Source organism: Alligator mississippiensis, chromosome 9, assembly GCF_030867095.1.
Source record: "Alligator mississippiensis isolate rAllMis1 chromosome 9, rAllMis1, whole genome shotgun sequence".
Taxonomy (NCBI): Eukaryota; Metazoa; Chordata; order Crocodylia; family Alligatoridae; genus Alligator; species Alligator mississippiensis.
Genome location: NC_081832.1, coordinates 35339974 through 35359639, shown reverse-complemented (window position 1 = coordinate 35359639; position 19666 = coordinate 35339974). Strand labels below are relative to the sequence as shown.

At 44.5% G+C, this 19666-nt stretch overlaps 1 protein-coding gene across 6 annotated transcripts in view; it reads left to right on the top strand.

Moving 5' to 3' along the window:
- The window catches only part of RBL1 (RB transcriptional corepressor like 1), a 71487-nt gene that overhangs the window by 48528 nt on the left and 3293 nt on the right, over positions 1-19666 (top strand). For 5 of the 6 annotated variants that reach the window (XM_006265346.4, XM_019500686.2, XM_059733279.1 and 2 more), the window contains 6 exons: positions 2449-2715; positions 6155-6372; positions 7890-8066; positions 12618-12689; positions 12864-12954; positions 18111-18274. In XM_006265346.4, the coding sequence (XP_006265408.1) occupies positions 2449-2715; positions 6155-6372; positions 7890-8066; positions 12618-12689; positions 12864-12954; positions 18111-18274 (989 nt within the window). Of the gene's footprint in view, positions 1-2448; positions 2716-6154; positions 6373-7889; positions 8067-11498; positions 11529-12617; positions 12690-12863; positions 12955-18110; positions 18275-19666 lie in introns of those variants that run through there. The other variant, XM_019500690.2, reaches the window with a different exon arrangement.

The following is a 19666-nucleotide window of genomic DNA, read 5'->3' as shown; positions in this document are numbered from 1 at the left end:
CCTCCAGTCACCAAATCAGTCATACACACAAACACACACAAATTAACGTGACACGCCCGACCTGGCCGGGCTGATCAGCATGGACAGGCTGACACCCTCATATGCCAAGAATCAGTTCATAAGAGCAACAATAAAATGCAGTCAGACACAAGCACACAGGCAAACAGAATCCCTCTGAATCCATCTGGGTGTCCAGCTGACACCCTCATGGGCCAGCATTCAGTTCATAAGGGCACGTCTGAGTCAAACTGGGTCAATCAGCCTGTACAAGCTGATCCCCTTATGTGTTTCAAATTCAGCACGTCCCAATCTTTGGCCTCTTGATGAGCAGACCCCACAATAATTTGGGCTTCACAGGGATCTTTAGCTTAGGTAAAAGAAGCTGCAGAGCACGGGAGGAAAAAGAAGCAGAGAAGGAAAAATATACCCAATTACTACCAGTTTGACTATAAAAGTTATTTATTGCTAAGCATATGAAATATATAATAGTACTAGTAGTAATAGACATGCAAAAGAAAAACAAACACAAACAATTACAGTACTACCCTGGTTTCACTAAGTATTTGGGGAAACTTAGCTCAAGCTTAACTAATACAGTTCAGGTTCAGAAGTTTATGCCTAGAGAGAAGAGAGAGAGAGAGCGATGGGATCTCACCTAGTCCAAGGTACTCAGGCTGCAAAGCTGACAGGCACAGTCCGTAGCACAATCCTTGAAGAGAGAAACGATCTGTTCTTCCAGAGTCCCAAGAACGACGGGATGGTGTCAGCACAGGAGTTTTCTTCTTCTTCTTTCCTCTTCTTCTTCTTGAAGCACCCACACTTTTTACAGATTTTTATACCCCCAGTTTAGCTACTTCGAAGCACCCTCAGTAGTGTAAATCATTGTCTTTTCTATTGACAAGGGGTTATCTGGTTTGGACCATCTCAGGAAACTGATTGATAATCAGGAAACACTTAAAATTAGGGAGTAACCAAATGCTTGGGAGCCAGCTTGAGATTCCTATGGATGGCGGATATACTGATGGGATATCTTATGGTTTCTTCAGGAACAATAGATAGCTTGCAGCATCAGGATTTTGGATTTTTGCTTGTTGTGCACAAGCCTCAGCTTAGCATGACTTTTCCAGATTTTACTATAGTCTTTTAACAGACTTAAGACAATTATTGGGGTGCTCATAACCTTTTGTGGAGAGGACTCCCACCTGTCGTCTCGGGAAAAGTGACAACACCTGTGATTAGGGCTCCAGCAGGCTGGATGCTGTGATGAACTCTTAACCATTGTTCAAATGTTCCCCATACCCCCTCTGACTCGGTCTCTTGCCTCAGCATTCCCTAACCCGGCAACCGAGTTTTAGTCAATCAAGTTTAAATAGGCCTCCCATAGTGGGACCGGGGAATGTACGGCCCGAGATGCCTATTAAACTTAGAGCTGTGTGTGTGTCTGGGGGGGGAAGAGTCCTTAGTAAATCCAGATTAGAACTGGTCTGATAAATGCTGAGCTGGGTGTGTGTGAACATGGGTTGATTAACATTTGAAGCACAGATTCCCCATCATGCAGTGCTCCCCTGCTTCTCTGGTCCCAGAATTCACTGCAGTCTCTGCTTCAGGCTTTCTGTTCTCCATCTCTCATGTAAATGAATGGTCATCTGGTTCCATCTCAGATGCAAATGAGACCTAGGGCAGTTGGTTCACTCTTGTCACCCTTATCTGGAGGGTCTTAGGTGCGTCTCTCACTGCATCTTAATCAGTTTCGTTTAGGTAGAGGAGGGGGGGGTGAGTCCTTTGTGAGTCAGATAGACTGCATCCTGTGCCAGGGTTGCCCAAGAACTCAGAGCTGAGACGTAACAATGGGGAAAGAGGAGGAAGAGATTAGGGAACAGGAGGTTTATGCAGTTAAAGGGGACAGTGAAGATGTAACTGACAGAAGTAGTCTCCATTCCTTATAAGCAGCTGGCTATTGTGGAGGAGTACTCAAATGTATTGCCTATATAAGAATCCTTCTGTGAAAAACTGATCTGTTGAATAGGATGTAGGTATGGTAGCCTGTAGTGAATATCAACAACCTTGCTCTGCCTAGCATCTTGAAAGGAATATTGGGTTGTTGTTCTTGGTGTTTTACAAGAGGCTGCTGGGTCATGTCTGACTTCCATATTGGTATCTGATTAATAAACGCAATTCTTTGTCAGTCAGTATCTGTCCTATTAAGTTCTTAGAAGAGAGCTTACTTACATAGGAAAAGCAAAAAAGAAATACTGAATAGTGAGTATTAAGGGAAGTATGAATAAGAGAGATTTTGCATATAGAAGCACTTCCCTTTAGTTCTGTCGGGAGAGGATTTTGTGCACCTCCAGTTTTGTAGCTTGTGAACTAGCATTTTAATTACTGTCAATATTACATTTCTACTGTTGATTTTTTTTGGTGATGTTCCCCCATCCTCTTGCATATTAGACATGCAGCCGTTGTCACCAGTCTCTGTTCATGAGCGCTACAGTTCTCCTATAGCTGGAAGTGCTAAGAGAAGGCTTTTTGGAGATGGCATCCCAAACAAAAAGCGGATGGAGAAGATTTTGTGTGAAGGAACTAAGTTGAAAATTGCCCCGTTTTCAAACACTGCTGCTGAAATTGGGTCGGTCTCCCCTGGACAGACAGTATTGACTATGTCAACAGCTGCAGTAGCAGGAACATCAGGGCAGAAAGTTACAATTCCACTGCATGGTAAGTCTTGCCTTCATGTTACTTTGGGTCATTTTACAAGGATGCTGAGCGCTTTACTTTTTCTTTCCCTCACATACTGTTAAACACAGTGGAGATTTAATTTGGAGAGCTTTGTATTTTGAAGGCATAACATTTAAATAGACAAGGATTTCTTTGGGTGATAACTTTTACTGTACCAACTGCATAGTTGGGATAGTTAGACAACTGTTGCATATATGGAATTGTCTGTTGGCTAGAGAGTTGCAGAAGATGGGTCACCCTGGGATGATGTTGTTTCTTGCATAGGTTTAGGAAGATGTTACTGTGTAGACTGGCTTGTTATTTCTTTAGGTTGTGGATTTTCCATTGTAAGCAACAGATTTCAGTATCTCAGATTATTATTTTCCATGTTACGGTAATGTTAGAGTGATGTGGTAGCTGTGATGGTCCAGGAATTATGCAAGAGGCAAGGATTTCTTTGAGTGATATCTTTTAATGGACCAATTGCATAGCTGGGTATAGAGTTAGACACCTGACTATTGATGTCCAGCTATCCCAATTATGCAGCAGTCTGCAGATGTTGCAGGTGGCGATCAAGAGTCATGTGACCCAACAGAATGTTGGGCTTGCAGGATATAAGACCAGAGCCTGAACTGGGGCAACAGTCTGATCCTGGTAGCTGGGATGTGAAGAACTCCTGAACAACCAGGCTCCTGGCAAACGCCTAAGCTGGGGTAAGCAGACCGGTGGTCTGGAGGTTGGGACAAGGGTAGGTAAGGTGGTCTCAGTTAGCCTGGGAGTGGGGCCAGGGCCCAAAAGATAGGGGCCAAGACTGAAGAGCAGGGCCACAGCCAAAGGGTCATGAGAGCATGGGTGGGGGGCAAGGACCTGTAGTTTGCAAAGGGCAAGAGGCAGAGTCAGTAACTTGTAGCCCAGGAGGGGCAAGCAAGCCAGGAAACCTAGAGGTCTCAACTGGCCTAGGAGCATGGCCAGAGAAGGGCGTAGTCAGGGCCAGGGGTCCAGTGCTTCACGAAAGGCAAGATCCAGGTCAGGGACCCAAGGCTGCACATGGGAGTGGCCAAGATGAGCAAAATGTCTGAGTGTGTGCAGAGAGAGACAGCTCAATAGCGAACAGTGGCATCTGTGAGGCACAGGTGTAGTGTAAGAGGTGGTCAGTGACATGTAATTAGTCCATAAGGCACAGAACAGAGACACCTGAGCTCAAGAGCATGAGATCAAGCTTGGGAAGCCCTGGGGCAGCCTCTCTATGTAAAAGATAAATACATCAAGGCTTGGCTGGAAAGTGAAGCTGTGATTGCCCAAAGAAAGCAAAGTTGATATGGGCTGAGGGGGCTCCAAGGGCATCATGGCCGTCTCTGGAGATAAACACAGTTACAGTATCACCCAAAGAAATCATTGACTCTTGCATACTTTTTGGACCATTGTGGCTATAATATCACTCTAACACTACCATAATGTTAGACCACGACTCCGTGTGGCGCCCAACAACTAGGGAGATGACAATCCAATTGCTCATGGATCCAGTTGCTCAGGGAGCAAGCAGGGGGCAAACACCAGCACACATTGCTCGCAACAGCTTTATTCAGAATGGAGACTGCTTTGGGCAAAGGTCCAACAAACCGGGGACCTGCACTGAACATTAGGTTTTTTTTTCCATATTTATACACTTTTTGGTTTATACTCATTAACATTTACTCCACCTTCTGCCCCTCCTTTGTTACACCCATATTCCCTCCTATCTCAAGCTCCGCCTCTGTTTACTGTTTACTTCTTTAGCATGGGATTGCCTATGCATGTTGTTCATTTACATGTCTTTTTGCTATGATCAGATGCTCAAGACCATGAGCCTGGCTTCCTCCAGTCACTTGCTGTTTCTTGCTGACTCCCTTATCTCCAAGTTCTTACTTCTGCTTTATTTCTTGACAATAGCTGGTGGTCTGCATCTTGTTCTCCTTGCACAATGAGCTGTATATCTTTACGGCACTACTCCATTGTTAGGAAAATGCTTACCTAAGCATTTTGTAATGTTACTTTCAATATATCATTCTGCCTTGTGGTTAGCAGTTTTGCTGGCCGCAGCCTAAAGCCTTTTATTCGGCTGCAGATTCATTGTTCCCCAAGATCCAAATACAGTCACCCTAACACATAACATTTAAAGAATACTGTTTTCAGTAGAAAAATTGAATGAACTTTTTCATTTTGAATGACTTTTGATTCCACTGCATAGAAAAGTGAGTCTCAAAAATTGTTTTGCCAACTATAGAAAGCACGTTCTTGAAAGTCACTACGAAAAGCACAGCACTGAGTATCCTGCAGTTGAGATGCATGACTTTGTTCTCTCCACTAAAGCACCTCAGCAACTGTACAGCAGCTACCTCATTAATACAGAATTGAGTTCTAGTGCAGTTTTTCAAGTCACTGCACTGGCATGCTGCGGTGATGCTCTTCAGTCAAGGGGCATGATAGGTCTCTGCTGTGTTCTGGAGGCATGAGGCCTCTACTCAATCCTGTGGCTCTGCTCCCTTCCCCCAGTAGCAAGGAGAGGAGCAGCCAATGAATGCTCCTGTGGGCACAACAAATCAGGGTGCCAAAAGCTGGAAAGCTTGTGGGGTAGCAGCAGCAGCAGCCAGAGGGTGGGGTGCACATAGGGATGGGGAGGAAGAAGCATTATGAGGTGCCTGAAGCACCAACATCCTGGATCATGAAACATTCCAAAATGGTACAAAATAGTACTTGTTCTCTCCAGGTGCATTTTTGTCACAATTTGGCCACTTTCGGACCATTTTATCTTGTATGTACTGGGGTGGGAAAAATGCAGCCCATGGGCTGGATGCAGCCTGCCAGGCCATTCTATCTGGCCCACGGGGCCCCTAAAAATTTAAAAAATTAATATTTATCTGCCCCTGGCTGCCTGTCATGTAGCCCTCAATGGCTTGTCAAAACTCAGTGAGCGGCCCTCCATCCGAAGTAATTGCCCTGGTCTATACATTCACCATTTGAAACGCTTCAAAGGTGATTCAGAGTTGTTTGAAATATTGCAAATGTTACATCTGTCCTTAGCCGTAGCAATTTTTCCTCTTGATAGAAGCATAGAAAGACCCTTGGGAAGGAAATTACATCTTTTCAACACGTCTTGCTGTCACTTGTGATAAGCTGGTCGTCTTTGGTGATTTGAGCCAGACAGAATCATAATTGTTCCTCCTAATCTTTGTACCTCCTGGTAGCTTTAGACAGAAGTAATTTATCCTAGTATTTCCGTTTCTTTAAGAACTATCAAGAATGTGCTTTGCATTAATTCTTTATGAATGCAGTAGAGAGCAAAGAGATTTTTTTATATCAAATATTGAATAATATTCTTGTTTTACATATGAACCATATTGTTTGCTATTGGCTATGCAGTTGGCCAGCAAAAAAAAATACTTTTTATCTATGTTTTTAGGTATTGCAAATGAGACTGGGGGGATCACCTTGATTCCCATTTCAATGACTTTATCTCAGCACCCCAAAGTGGAGAATAATGAACAAGTTCCCCTTACAGCCCAAGCTTTGACTAGTGCCTCTCCAAATCAGTCCCAAATGAATCAAGCACAAGAAACGCATCATTTACCAGGAAGCAAACCAAAGAAAACTGGTTCCCTAGCTCTATTTTACAGAAAGGTAAAGGTATCATGGCCAAGATACAGTCTACGTTAAAGATTTATTCTCTTCTTCTTGATTACATTGAAATTTGTTTCTCAAAGTGTTTTTTTTTTTTTTATTATAATCCTGTATTATAAATTACTCTTCTTTTGTCACTAATAATGACACTTGGGGGAATGATTTTAAATTGTAGGGAAAACAATCTTTTCGCATTTACCAGCGACTGCCAGATGAGTTGCATTCTGATTTCTTTGATTGACTGCTACAGTAGCTACACGTTTTGTGTGCTTTTGATTTCCTATACATGTTCTTATTGCCTCCCAGACTTGTGGGTAGGACACATGGAAAGGAAGTTGTCTTGCAGCTGGCAGGCATTCAGATGCAGTAGACTATTTTGACTACTTCTATCTTAAATTCAGTGTTTTCTAATAAAAGAAGTGACATCTATTTCCTGCACCCACTTAACAATCCTGATTTTTTTTTTTTTAATTTGTGTAGGGCTGCACAAAGCTACAGTGGATATTGTTTTGGAGTATTTTTAGCTGATACATTCTCATTTTAAACTGCTCCTCTAATTTATGACCTTGCATATAGATTTGGTATATAGAACCTATCAATTCTAGACTTGTGGCTTTCATAAAATCATAAAAAAGTAGAGCTAAAAGGGACCTCAGGAGGTCATCTAGTACAATCGCCTGCTCATGGCAGGGGATCATCTCTGACTAAACCATTCCAGATCAGTGTTTATGTAACCTGGCATTAAAAACTTCCAAGGATGGATCTTCTGTAATCTCTTTGAGTTTGAATATGCAGAAAGTAGAATTTTTGCTGTTATGTGTAGATAGAAAATTCATAGATAGCAGTGGTTCTGAACCTTTTTAGACTCAAGGCACCCCTCAGAAAGTGCCAACTCTTAATTTTTACTCATTTTTTGACTGCAGAAAATAATCCAGCATTTCTTCCGTTACCAAGAACTCAGATCACAACAGATCAGAACATTATTAATGTTATGGATTTCTATTTGAAATTTCTGGGTTTATCTTGTGAACCATGCTTGCACACATAATGGTACTAATATTTCATGGCACTCGTGAAAGGATCTTGAGGCACCCTGGTTGACAGGGGGGTTTGTAATTGCATTTACTAGGAGCCTGTGAAACTAGTGGAGTGGGAGCTAGTCATTTTTCTGGTGCCATGACTACAAAATTTCTTTTTAAGCCAAATGCTTTTTGCCAAGTCGGGGCTGTATTGTTTTTCCTCATTCTGTTTTGTCATCTTTGCTTGCTGTGGAGTTTTTGTCTGGAAACAAAAAACTGCTGCTGGTATCCAGAAAATGACAGGTAGCAACATTTTTATCAAATCATGCGGATTGGAGTAGAGGTCATTCAAAATATAGTTTCTGAAGTTCAGAAAGCAGCAGGCAAAAAAATTGCTACCCAGAATGGTGTCCTTTAATTGCTGGGATCACACATTTCGTAGGCTTCAAATTTCAAGGTTCATTTGAGCCTCAGTTATTGTGCTGTCTTCCATCTCAGGTATATCATTTGGCAAGTGTGCGTTTGCGTGATTTGTGCTTAAAAATGGATGTTTCCAATGACTTGCGCAGGAAGATATGGACATGTTTTGAGTTCACATTAGTTCACTGCACAGATCTAATGAAAGACCGACATTTGGATCAGCTCCTCCTTTGTGCCTTTTACATTATGGCAAAGGTAAGGCATAAGTTTTAAGAAGTATTTTACCTTTATTAGCTGGTAAATAAAGTTTAAAATATATTGAAAATTTACATTAATTTTGATATTGACTTGCGGGTGGGTTGGGAAGGCAGAGGTGTAACTGAGAATTTTTGGTGCCTTGAGCAGTGGGGGAGGGGAGGAGGAGGGAATTGTGTTGAATGCTGAAGAGTGGGTAGCGTAGGGTGCTGAGCATGAAGGAGTGTTACTGGAGACCCCGGTGGCTGTTGTTGCCATAGCACTGTCTACCCACACACTGAGGCTGCTCCCTCCATTGCTGAACAAGGTTCCATACACCAATGGTGGCTGCTGCTGTGGTCATTACTGCTGCTGCCTCATAGGCTCCATACATACCAGAGGCAGCTGCTTCTCAGGTTCCCAGGGGCCAACATTCTGATAAGTGCTTTAAATTGGCACCCAGGGCTGTTGTTGTACTTGCCCACCCTGAGTTACATTACTGAAGGGAGATCCTTTCAAAATGTGATGGAACACCATTGTTCCTTCCTTTTCCCTTTACAAGACCACTTTCATAGGCCCCTGACAAACAAATTAAATGTGCAATGGATCTAAAGTATTTTATTCTAGATCTCAAAAATTGTGTGACCTGTCATGCCAAACTTTCAAAATCTGGCATGGCAGGATGCATGATTTTGGGGATCTGAAGTAAAATTCTTCAGATCCCATCATGTGCCCAGACCTTTAAAGGCTTGCTGGGTAGCCTGATATTGAGGAACCAGTCCCCAGTGCTGGGCTTCCCGGTGTGGCTTTAAACTTCCTGGCATCAGAGACTGGATTCCCAGTGCTAAATTCCCTGCACACCAGAAATTTTAAATGGGTTTTGAGGCAGAACCAGAGATTGGCTCTGAGCTTGGCTCCCTAATTGCACTTTAACATGATACACTTTCAAATTAAAGTGCAATACAAATTAGCCACATGGGTGTTCCATATTTAATGGGAACCAGCTCAGTTGCTGGTTTGCCATTTTTTTTATTGCGTAATACATTGGTTGAACATGTGGCATGTTACAATTTATCTTGTGATTAATTAATTAATGAATTGTGGAATACATGTAATGTCTGCTGTGGGTCATAGGAGACAACGTTGTGTTCAGTCTCTAGAAGGGACTGCCTCATGTTGCTCATCTTTACTGCTCTGCTGACTTTCAGGTCCATACAGTAAGAAATAAGACCTAGAAAGAGCTTGGTACAGCTTTTTAGTTATGCTAGCATCAGGCAAAAGGTTGCTGGGGCTAACATCTCTGTGAATACTTTATTTTTGGGAAAATGTTAATGTTTTCCACTGCAGCATGTTAAGGTTGAGGAAGGCAACTAGTGGTATGCATCATAGAAATAAAATTTCTGCTAGGAAATAGAGAGATTTGAGAAGCTTGCTCATGTTGTTTTGAAGCACTATTAAACTAAACCTCACTTACATCAATGTTCCAGTTTCATAACCCAATTTCACTCTCTAACTTTTAGAACTGCTAGCAAATGTAAACAGAATCTGAGACTGCTGCACATTCAGGTGAAAAAATTGACGCCAAGGCAATATACCAGTTTAATAATGTAGTAAGGCTGTTTTAAAAAAGAGCTGCTCAATGCAGCCCAGTAGGAAAGAGAAATGAGAAAAGGCATTACCTATGGAATGGAATTGTCATTCGGGCATTTCAATACTGTAAGCAGTCTTTTAGAGCTTGAGGGCCTTGTTGCACAGTAATATTGGGCAGCCCCTGGAGTTCTTAACTCCTGGATTGTTTGCACATTAACACTTGAAACTAATTTTAAGTAGAGGTGCACCAATAGATCAGCACCATATCAGATTGGCTCCAGTAAAAGGAAAATTAACATTATTGGCTTTTTTTGGCCAGTGTAGCCGATAATGTACTGATAAATATAATATGCCGTCTGGCCATGGCCCCTGGACACCACACATATGCATGCAACCACAGCATGCATGTGGGCAGGAGTGCAGCCGGGCAGTGTGGAGAGCAGCACTTTGCATCTGCGGAGGGGAAGGGGCATAGGGGGCAGATCAAGGGTCCCTATGGTGAAGGTAGGGGTGGGGCTAGGGGCGCTGTCCAGCCAGGGCACTAAATGGGACCCTGGGGCTGGGGCTGGGTTGGGGACTGGGACAGAGTCACAGGCAGCTTGTCCAGAGAGCGCAGCTCTCTGCTGCTTGCACAGCCCCTGGGGGGGGCATGTGCCCCTCTGTGTGTAGGGCGAGGGCAGAAACAGAGGTGGGCTGCCTGCTGCAGGCTCAGGGCTTTCCACCCTGCTTCCTTTGCCCCAGGAGTGGTGTGCTGGTTGCGCCAAATCCCCTGCCTGCCCAACAGCAGTGGTAGCAACAAGTTGCGTCTCTCAGTGCCGGGTGAGCAGGGGATGCCCCACTCGACTCCCGGAGCTTAAAAATGGTGGTGGTGGCACTTGAAGTAAAGCTCATTTGACAAGCTTTAGTTCAAATGCCAGGAAGCTGATCCCCTGGGTGAGCTGACCGCAGCTCCATCCTGCTCCCCGCCATGGCATCCGATTCTCCACCCTGGCTGGGCAGCACCCCCAGCTCCAGCCCCTGCCCCACTCCCTCTCTCACCGTGGGGGCCTTGGTCTGCCCCCCACACATCCCTTCTCCCCCCCATGCTGCTTCCCCTCCACAGACTTAACTGCAGTGTGCTACTCTCCATGCTGCCCTGCTGTGCTCCTGTAAACCAGTTATTGGACTAGTGTAGGCCAATATGCCTGGTGAATAATCAGCTACTGGTATTAGCCAAAAAAATCTCTGTTGGTACACCCCTAGTTTTAAGCACTCATTAGATGACTCAAAATTATGCTACTCCAGAGTAGGCTTATCCATGTTACCCAGGACATGTTACACTAAGGTGTAGACTCGAGGTAAACTTCTCACTTGTTCCTGTCCCCTACTGACCCAGATTGGGCCTACTAATCCCCTGCCCTCTCTAACACCCCAGATTGTGCTCATTGCCTACCCCTGGCCCCCCAGCTTACATGTTGCTGCCTATGCTGTGTCTATCGCAGGGGAGCAGGCAGGGTTAATCTGCCTGCCCAGCCACAGCTGAGTTAGCCCTTCCCTGCCTGCTTTCCTGGCACAGATTGCCACAAGTAAGCAAGGGGGGCACCCTGGAGGGCATGGGGGGAACCTGGAATGAGACAGTGGGGTGGGAGGCAGTGCAGTATCTTACTTTTGTCCTCTAGGCCCCTGTTGGCCTGAAGTGTGACTGCTCCAAACTCGAGCTAGCACTAACTCCACTCACCTTACACTGGGAGTCGTACAGAATGTTATCACAAGGCCCTAAATCAGTTTGGATGCTGCTGCCAATATCTGTAGAAAAATAAAACCATAAAATAGTGTTCCCCCTTTTCTTACTGCCAAATGCAGCAAACACTTTTCTTTTCTTAGGTCTCACTGCACTGGAGATGCTCTTAACAAGTAAGCTTGGAATTTAGATATGTTTTTCCTTTGGCTTCATTATGGAAACTATTGATCATCTAATTGGGTGCACATGGCTGAAACCTTATCAGCATGAAACAAATGAGTGATGCTGTCTTTTAACTGTAAAAATATGCTTTAACTAAAAATATATATGTGCCTGCCTGACCTAGCAACTCCTTCTGGAAAACAGGGTAGCTAGAGTATATTGAAGGATCAGACATCCTATTTTCAAATACCACTAATACTGTTACTTATAGATATTACTCCATAAGTTGTTCCCTTCTATAATTCCAAATTGTAGACAATTTCTGAAAGGGTGAGGAAAGGAATAATTCTTAAGCTTCCTGCAATAAACAGACTTTCCAAGGTTAGATAGGCAATTGCAATTTGTTTAACTTGTTCTCTTTCAAATGACTAAATTATGCTTTTAAATAATATATGGACTCATCATTAATAGTATATTAATGGTAACAAGAAATGTGTACAATGTGAAAGAAAATGTTGATTATAAGAAACATCTTCCTGAAATCTGCAACATCACAGCAATACTGTATTAGTTAAGTTCTGTAACAACAAAATATGTTGGAATCAAGCTTTCATTCTCTCTTCCTCCCTAATTGCAGTAAGACTAATTGATGTATGCTTTCCTATCCTTCCCTATTTGGAAAAGGGAGAACAAAAAGGGAAATGGAAGTTGGGGATCAAGATAGGCTGGCTACCTTTTTCAAACACTGTGAAACCTACAGAATCCATAATACAGACATTGCTTTTCAACATATTAAAAGTTCCAATTCATGAATACTGCAGTGGAAAGAAAAGTGAGATTTGCTATTCTTTAAAACAGCAGAACACCCTTCTGAAAGCCAGTAGAAATTAAATTTCCCAGTATTGTATAATTTACTTTTCTGAACCTTTTTATTTTTTTATTTTTCAAACAAAATGGGATCCTGAAAACCATGGAGAAGACAGTAGACGCTTATTTAATAATTTCCTTGTTTAAATTTGTGTAAATACTCTCACAAACTCCATCGTTTACCAGTTGTACTTGTTATGAATAGTTTGTCTTAATGGGTTTTTCTTTTCCAGGTGACCAAAGAGGAAAGAACTTTTCAGGATATTATGAAAAGTTACAGAAATCAGCCACAAGCAAATAGCCATGTGAGTAAAGAACCTATTTCCTGGAGATAAATGTTCTTTTTCAAATATGTTTATATTAATATAAAGCTAAACAGTTATTAATGTTATATGCATTTCCTTTGAACTCTTGATTTCATCTAATCTTCTTACTTCCTTGTATTCCTGATAGCAGTATTTTTCTCCTTTATGCTCTAGGTTTATAGGAATGTCTTGTTGAGAAGTACTCCTACAGCTGTTACGTCGGACAATAAAAATATAAACCAAGATGTAGAGATGACAGATGGTGGTGAGTTATGTTCTGTTATTTGATCAACATCATAGAATCATAGAGAAATAGAGCTGGAAGGAATCATGAGAGGTCATCTAGACCAAGCCCTTACCTGAGACGGGACCATTCCCATACAGACCATCCCATGCAAATCTGTTGTTTAACCTCGTAGGAAAACTACAGTCAACCCTGACACAACACGAGACATAATGCCCTAAGATGCAAGGAAAAGCAAGGTCATCATGGCAGCCAGCATTTTACTGCTATGAATGTTATTAATTATATATGCATACCTCCACTGTAGAGGAAGACAAAACCCACCACAGTCCATACCAGTCTGAGCAGAGGGTATGTTGGGTGGTTATGTATATGTCACCGGGTGTGGGGGCAGGGTGTGGGTGTATGGCATTTTTGGGGTGTGAGGGAGGGTGTGGGCACTCCCCCCATCCCCCCATGGCACAGAAGCAGCAGGCAGGGGTGCTTAGGGCACTTGTGTCTGGCGCAGGTGCTGGTTTCTGGAGGGGATGCAGCTCCAGCTAGCACCACACATTGTGGTGAGGGGGTGCAGACTCCACTAGACCTTCTCTCTCGCCAGCGCTCCCCACATGCACTGTGGCACTGGAGCCAGCTGCTTTCCCACATGCTGCCCACCTGAGCTCCATGCTGCTGATGCCCCCCTGGGTGTGTGGTCTGCACTGCCTCCAGCCCCATGCTCTGCACTCCTGCCCCTGCTGTTTCCCTGCCTGCTGCATGGAGCAACCTGGAGGCAGGGTCATGTCCCCAGGGGCTGCAGCAGTGGCAGCAGAAACCCTAAACCAGGAGTGGGCAGTTAGTTTGGCTGGAGGGCCACTTAATGAGTTTTGGTGAGAGGTCGAAGGCCTCAAGGGTAGCCCTGTTCCTTGACTGGTGCCCTGCCCCCTGATCACCATCTTGGGACCAGAAGTCTCACTCTTAATCCCTGACCTTTTGCCACCAGAAGTCCCCCCCTCCCCGCCCCCCCCTTGCCCCTGGAAGTATTCCTTTTAGGTGGGGGTGGGAGTTGCCGTCCTGGAACCAGGGGGTGAAAAAAATCATCTACTAAAAGTAAAACATGTACTGTCACATACTTTATTTCAAAAAATATTTTTTGTCATGATTTGTGCTTATGTAGTATATATAAAGATGATTGCATAATAGCTCAAAAATAAAGCCTTACTCTTGTATGTGTGGGGGACCATTTGGGATGTGGTTAGAGGGGAGGTATGTGTGTATTGTGGGAGGGTTGGGGTTTATGGGAGGGTCTGGCTGTGTGTGTGGAGAAGTAGGGTATATTGTGGGGGGGATGGATATCAGGGAGTTCTGGGGGCAGGGTGTGGGTTTGTGGGGTGTGAGGGAGTGTCCTGACTTGGTTCAGATTTTGCATTGGGGATGCTAGCTCACACCCTGACCCTGCTGCCATGTGCAGCTCATGGGACTCCACCAGAAGTGGTAGGGAACCCCACCCCCCTGCTTCCCAGTGGAGTCCCAGCAGTTGCACATGTTGGCAGGGAATGGGGAAGACAATCACTTCATTGCACAGGGCTTCCGCACAATAGTACACAAGTGCTGGAAGCTGCAAATGTGCCACGGGGAGCACCATGTGATAGAGGTGGGCCAGCTTGGCTCTGCTTCTTGCTGCCATGTGCAGCTCCTGGAACTGGCTGGAGCTGCGTCTTGCCAGGCAGCAGTGCATGTGTGAGCCCATCACCTGCTGCTGCTGCCTCTGCCATGGCAGGAAGTGTGTGCACAATAGGGGGCGTTCCCCCCCCACAAATCCAATGCACCCATGCTCTGCCCTCCCAAGCTCTATGCTCCTTCTGCCCCCTGGGTGTAGACTCTGCAGTCCTGCCAGCCCTAGCCCCATGCTCCGTGCTTCTGTCCAGCCACAGCTCCCCCTTCCCAGCCCTCACTGCTTTCTTACTTGGTGCCCGGAGCAAATGTTGCAGCAGGGGCAGGAGGAGGAGCTGCTGGAAGTTGGGAAAGCCAAGCAGATCCCCTAGTGGCTGTAGCAGTGGCAACAACAGCCCTGCCCGGAACCATATGTATTGCCTGGGCTGGGCCCTTCAACACACGAGGGTGGGAGCAAGGTGCACAGATTGGGCAAGGTACAGTTAGTTGGTGGGTGCCTGTGGGCCAGATAAAATTGCATGGCAAGACAGTTCCAGCCCAGGGGCCATATTTTGCCCACCCCTGCCTTAAACCCAGGACAATGGTGTGCTGGGAGCCTGACATCGGGGGGGAAAAGCTCCCAAATCTCAGGTTTGTGGTACCTCAGAACTTTTAAAAGGCTCAGTGCAGCCCATCTGCACCACTTCTCTTGAACATACCAGCTCCCGCAGGCCAGTATGTTCAAAGGATGCCAGGCATCTGGGTTACGTTATAGATAGAACAGCTTTGTGGCTGGTTTGTCATTTTATCGTGTCTTAAATATCTTGCGTTTGTGGTGTGCCAGCACTTTTTGTGCAATTCAGTGCATTAATCACATGATAAATGCAGTGTCTGCAGTGAGCCTGTGAGAGCTACCCTTCCTCTTCTGGACTAGAATAAAACTTCACATCAGACTGATGCAATGAGGGCTTTTCTGGAGAAAGAATCTAGAATGGGAGCAGGAGAATGGGAAGACTCTAGAATGGGAGCTGATGCCTGGACTGGTATTTATTTGGGGTCCAGACTTTCCCAATATTAGGCAAAACAAAGACTTCTCTATTTCTCCCTCCCCTTCCCCATAAAAGAGGGGGATTTTCCCCTCTCTTCCTGTTAGCTAATCTCTCCTCTCAAGCAGAAAAGGAAAATCTCTGCTGCTGGATTTCTCTCAGCTAGCCTGGATTCAGTGTGTGTGTAACCACTGATTTAGTGCACCTCCATACCTGTTCCATAGTAACTGTTTATTGCTGCAGGTTGAAACAGAAAACAGATAGGAAAGTTATACAGCTTAGTCATGCTTATATTGTTAAGTTTTTATTCAGTAATGATCCAAGTTACTTCTGGAGTTAGCAGGAGATAACATGGCAGTTACTAGACTTGCTGTATAATTATTGAATGTTTATGTTGTATGCCTTACCTTACAATACAATGGAGTATTTTTGGAATAATTTTGTGTAATAATATAATATTTTATAATGGTATAATAGACAAGCCATGGAAGACAGGACCACTGATAGCTGTTAAATAGAACTATCAGGGATGTTTCTGAAATCCCTAAAACAATGATGGTTGATGACAGGGGATAGATTACACTAGACAAGCCCTGCACATATACTTTCTAAAGCAGGAGTGTGAAAGATGCAGTTTGTGGAGCCATTTTACCCAGCCCAGAGAGCTCCTGGAGAGGCCAGGGATTTGGAGGCAAGTCCTGTCACCATATTCTTGGGTACAGAGCTCTGTTGAGGACAAGTGTCAGTAGCTGGGGGGCAAACAATGCCTGCATTAACTGTCATGCAATGGCCACCACTTGCCCTGTCACTGGAGGTGGGTCTGAATTGGGCCTATGACAAGCCCTGCAATTTAGATCTAGCCTGGGGTCCAAGCAGGTTTGACACCCCTGCTCTAAAGCATCTACTACTTGCTGCTGTTGGAGACAGGATGCTTGGCTAGATGGACCATTGGTCTAATCCAGATTGACAATAGTCTTTTTATAGAAATGAATTTTAACTAATGGCTGATAGACCTTTTCTGCACCTGATTTAGCTATCTGGTGTTTTTATAATACATGTTGCGTGTCACAGAAGATAAAGCAGATCTTTACTCACAGGTTGGTGATTCTATCCACCATAAAAAAGTGTTGTCCCTTGATTATGGTTATTTCCTGAATTGGAATTAAGAGCCTCAATAGATTAGAATAAATGAGATTATAAATTGACTAGCCAATTGCCTGTCAAGAATGATGGGGTGGGGGGTAGGGAGCTGGAATGGAGTGCTGCCACCTAACACCCCATGCTGCTGCTGTTATGCCTCTTGCAGGGAGTGGGGTGGGGGAGCCAAGGCCAGCGCTACTGGCCCTGGCTCCCCCACCCTCTGACCAGTCCTCAGCGCCACTTTGGAATCATGGTGGCGCTCCCCCATGCTTGGAGCACTCTGATTGCCTGACAGAAACAGCCAATCAGAGTGCAAATAAAGCATTACACACAGACAGATGGACTCAGGCTTCTATAATATTAGAATATATCAGTATCAGATGTTCCTCATATAAGCTGTTACACTGTAACTGTTAGGTCTCCATGATTTTATAGTAATGCAAGCACAGCAGTATGGTTGCAAATTTAACCCTGTTTTAGTTGGGTTTAGCTAATTTGTATCAGGACAGGAGCATGTAGATGTAACAGTTACATTTGTAACAGCTGATGCATACTACCAACAAGCAGTTCCCTCATCTGTTTTTAAGTGGTTAAAAAGTACTTTTATCTGTATGCTGAGTTTCCTAAGAAAAATTGTGACCCTTTGCAAAATGTGTAAAAAGGGACATTATGGTTACATTTTATTAAATCTCCATTTATAAATAGGGTTTTTTAAAAATAAATGATTAACATAATAGGCTATAATAGCTATCAGTTGATTTTATTAACTCTGCCAAGTAGAACCTTAATTTATAATATGACCTGCTGCTTATTATCAGCTTGTATCTGAAAATTAAGTGTCAGTGACTTGATGCTGAAAACTGCTGCATTTTTCTTGTAAAAAGCAGAGCTAGATAGCACCTTTTAGAGTAGTTCTCAACCTTGTTGGACTCGAGGCGCCCCTAGTTGGACACAACCTCATGGAAAATGCCAGCTCAGTTTTCACTCATTTTTAGACTACAGAAATAAATAGAGCAATCTCTGTATTGCAAAGAACTCAGAGAAACAACAACAGATCAGAACATTTTTAATATTATAGATTGTTACTTAAAATTCCTGGGATTATCTTGTGAATCATGTTTGCACACCTGACTGTGCTAACATTGAGTGGCATCCTGAGGCACACTTGAAAGGATCTCAAGCACCCCCGGATCCCCCAGCACCCTAGTTGAGAATCACTGCTTCAGAGACTGTGTCAAAAAGGCATAAGCTTTCATGATGACCTTCTTCATCCGATCTGAAACAATTAGTTGTTGCCTTCTGCTTGACTTAAGGCTAACACTGCTAACTACCTCTCTCTGCTCATTTTTCTTGTTGTCATAGACTCTTCTGGGAAAGCATGCTGTTCATCATTAAGATCTACATTAGAGAACTCCAGTGAATCAGGAGAGGAGAGAGGAGATCTTATAAAATTTTACAATGCAGTCTATGTAGGAAGAGTAAAATCGTTTGCACTGAAATATGATATGACAAACCAGGATCATGCAGTATGTAAAGTAGTTTTAATTTTAGATATAACTAATAGTGGGCATAAGTATTAAGTGGTGGGTTTATTGGCTTTTATATGTGTATATTGTCACTTTTTAAATTCAAATCCTTGCTTTCATCAAGAATAGACTGAACTGACTGTAGTTTATAAGCCTTGAATCTAGAGGTGCACTGATACATCGGTCCGCTATCAAATCAATACCAATATAAAGAAAATTGTCTATATCAGATATTGGCCCCATGGGACCAGTAATGTGGCTTATAAATGCCTGTGCTGTGCACAGCCACAGCAGCACAGCACAGAGCAGAGGTGGCAGCATGGAGAGCTGCTTCCAGCTGGTAAATCGGAAAGGGAGAGGGGAGGGAAGTGGCATGGGGGTGCAAATCAATGCTCCCCATGGTGAGCCAGCCAGGGTGGGGGGGTGCAGGATGGAAGCACGGCTAGTGGGTTGGGGGCAGCTCCTGCCACTGCTTGCACCCCAGAGAGGTGGGGGGCATGTGCCCCTGGATCTGCACAGTGCAGGGCAGGCTTCAGCTGCAGGGTGGAGCTGGTGCTGCGCAGAGCTTTTCTTACCAGGGGCTGGGCTCGGAGTGAGCTCTGGTGGTGCTGGGTGGAGGAGCCACCCCAGATTTTGCTGCAGCTCTGCTCCCAGCCCCGCACCACTGCCTGGTGCAGCCCTGGCCTTTCCTGGCACTTGGGTGGAGGCAAGGTGTTCAGCTGGGGCTGCGCCAGGTGGTGGTGTGGGACTGGGAGCGGAGCTGTGGCAAAATTTGGGGTGGTTGCAGCCTCTTCCCAGCGCTGCCGGAGCCTGCTCCAAGTCCAGCCTCTGGCAAGAAAAGCCCCGCGCAGCGCTGGCTCCACCCTGCAGCTGAAGCCCACCCTGTGCCAAACACATCTGGGGAAACACCCCCCCCCCACCCCTCTGGGGTGTAAGCAGTGGCAGGAGCTGCTCCGACCCTATGAGCCACACCTCTGCCCCTGCCCCATCCCTCACCGCAGGGGGCATTGATCTGCCCCCCCCATACCCCTTTCCTTCCCTCCCCTTCCACCTCGCTGGTCTTACCACTTGACTGCAGCTGTATCAGATCAGTATCAGCCAATATGTCTCCTTAAATATCTGCTATCAGTATCAGCCCCCAAAATCTCTATTGGTACACCCCTACTTGAAGCCTCTGGTTTTTCCATCTACAAACCACTCTTTTAATGTATACAACCTGAACATGATTGCCACATTGTATATTTATCTTTCTGAATAGTGGCAGAGCCAATACAATTGTAGTTATATTTGCTTCTGCAATATGTCTTGTGGCTAGGTTGTCTATTGCAATTGACCCGTAAGTGATGGAATGAGTGCTATGTTTTGAGTGTTTCTCATTTCGTCTATGTCATA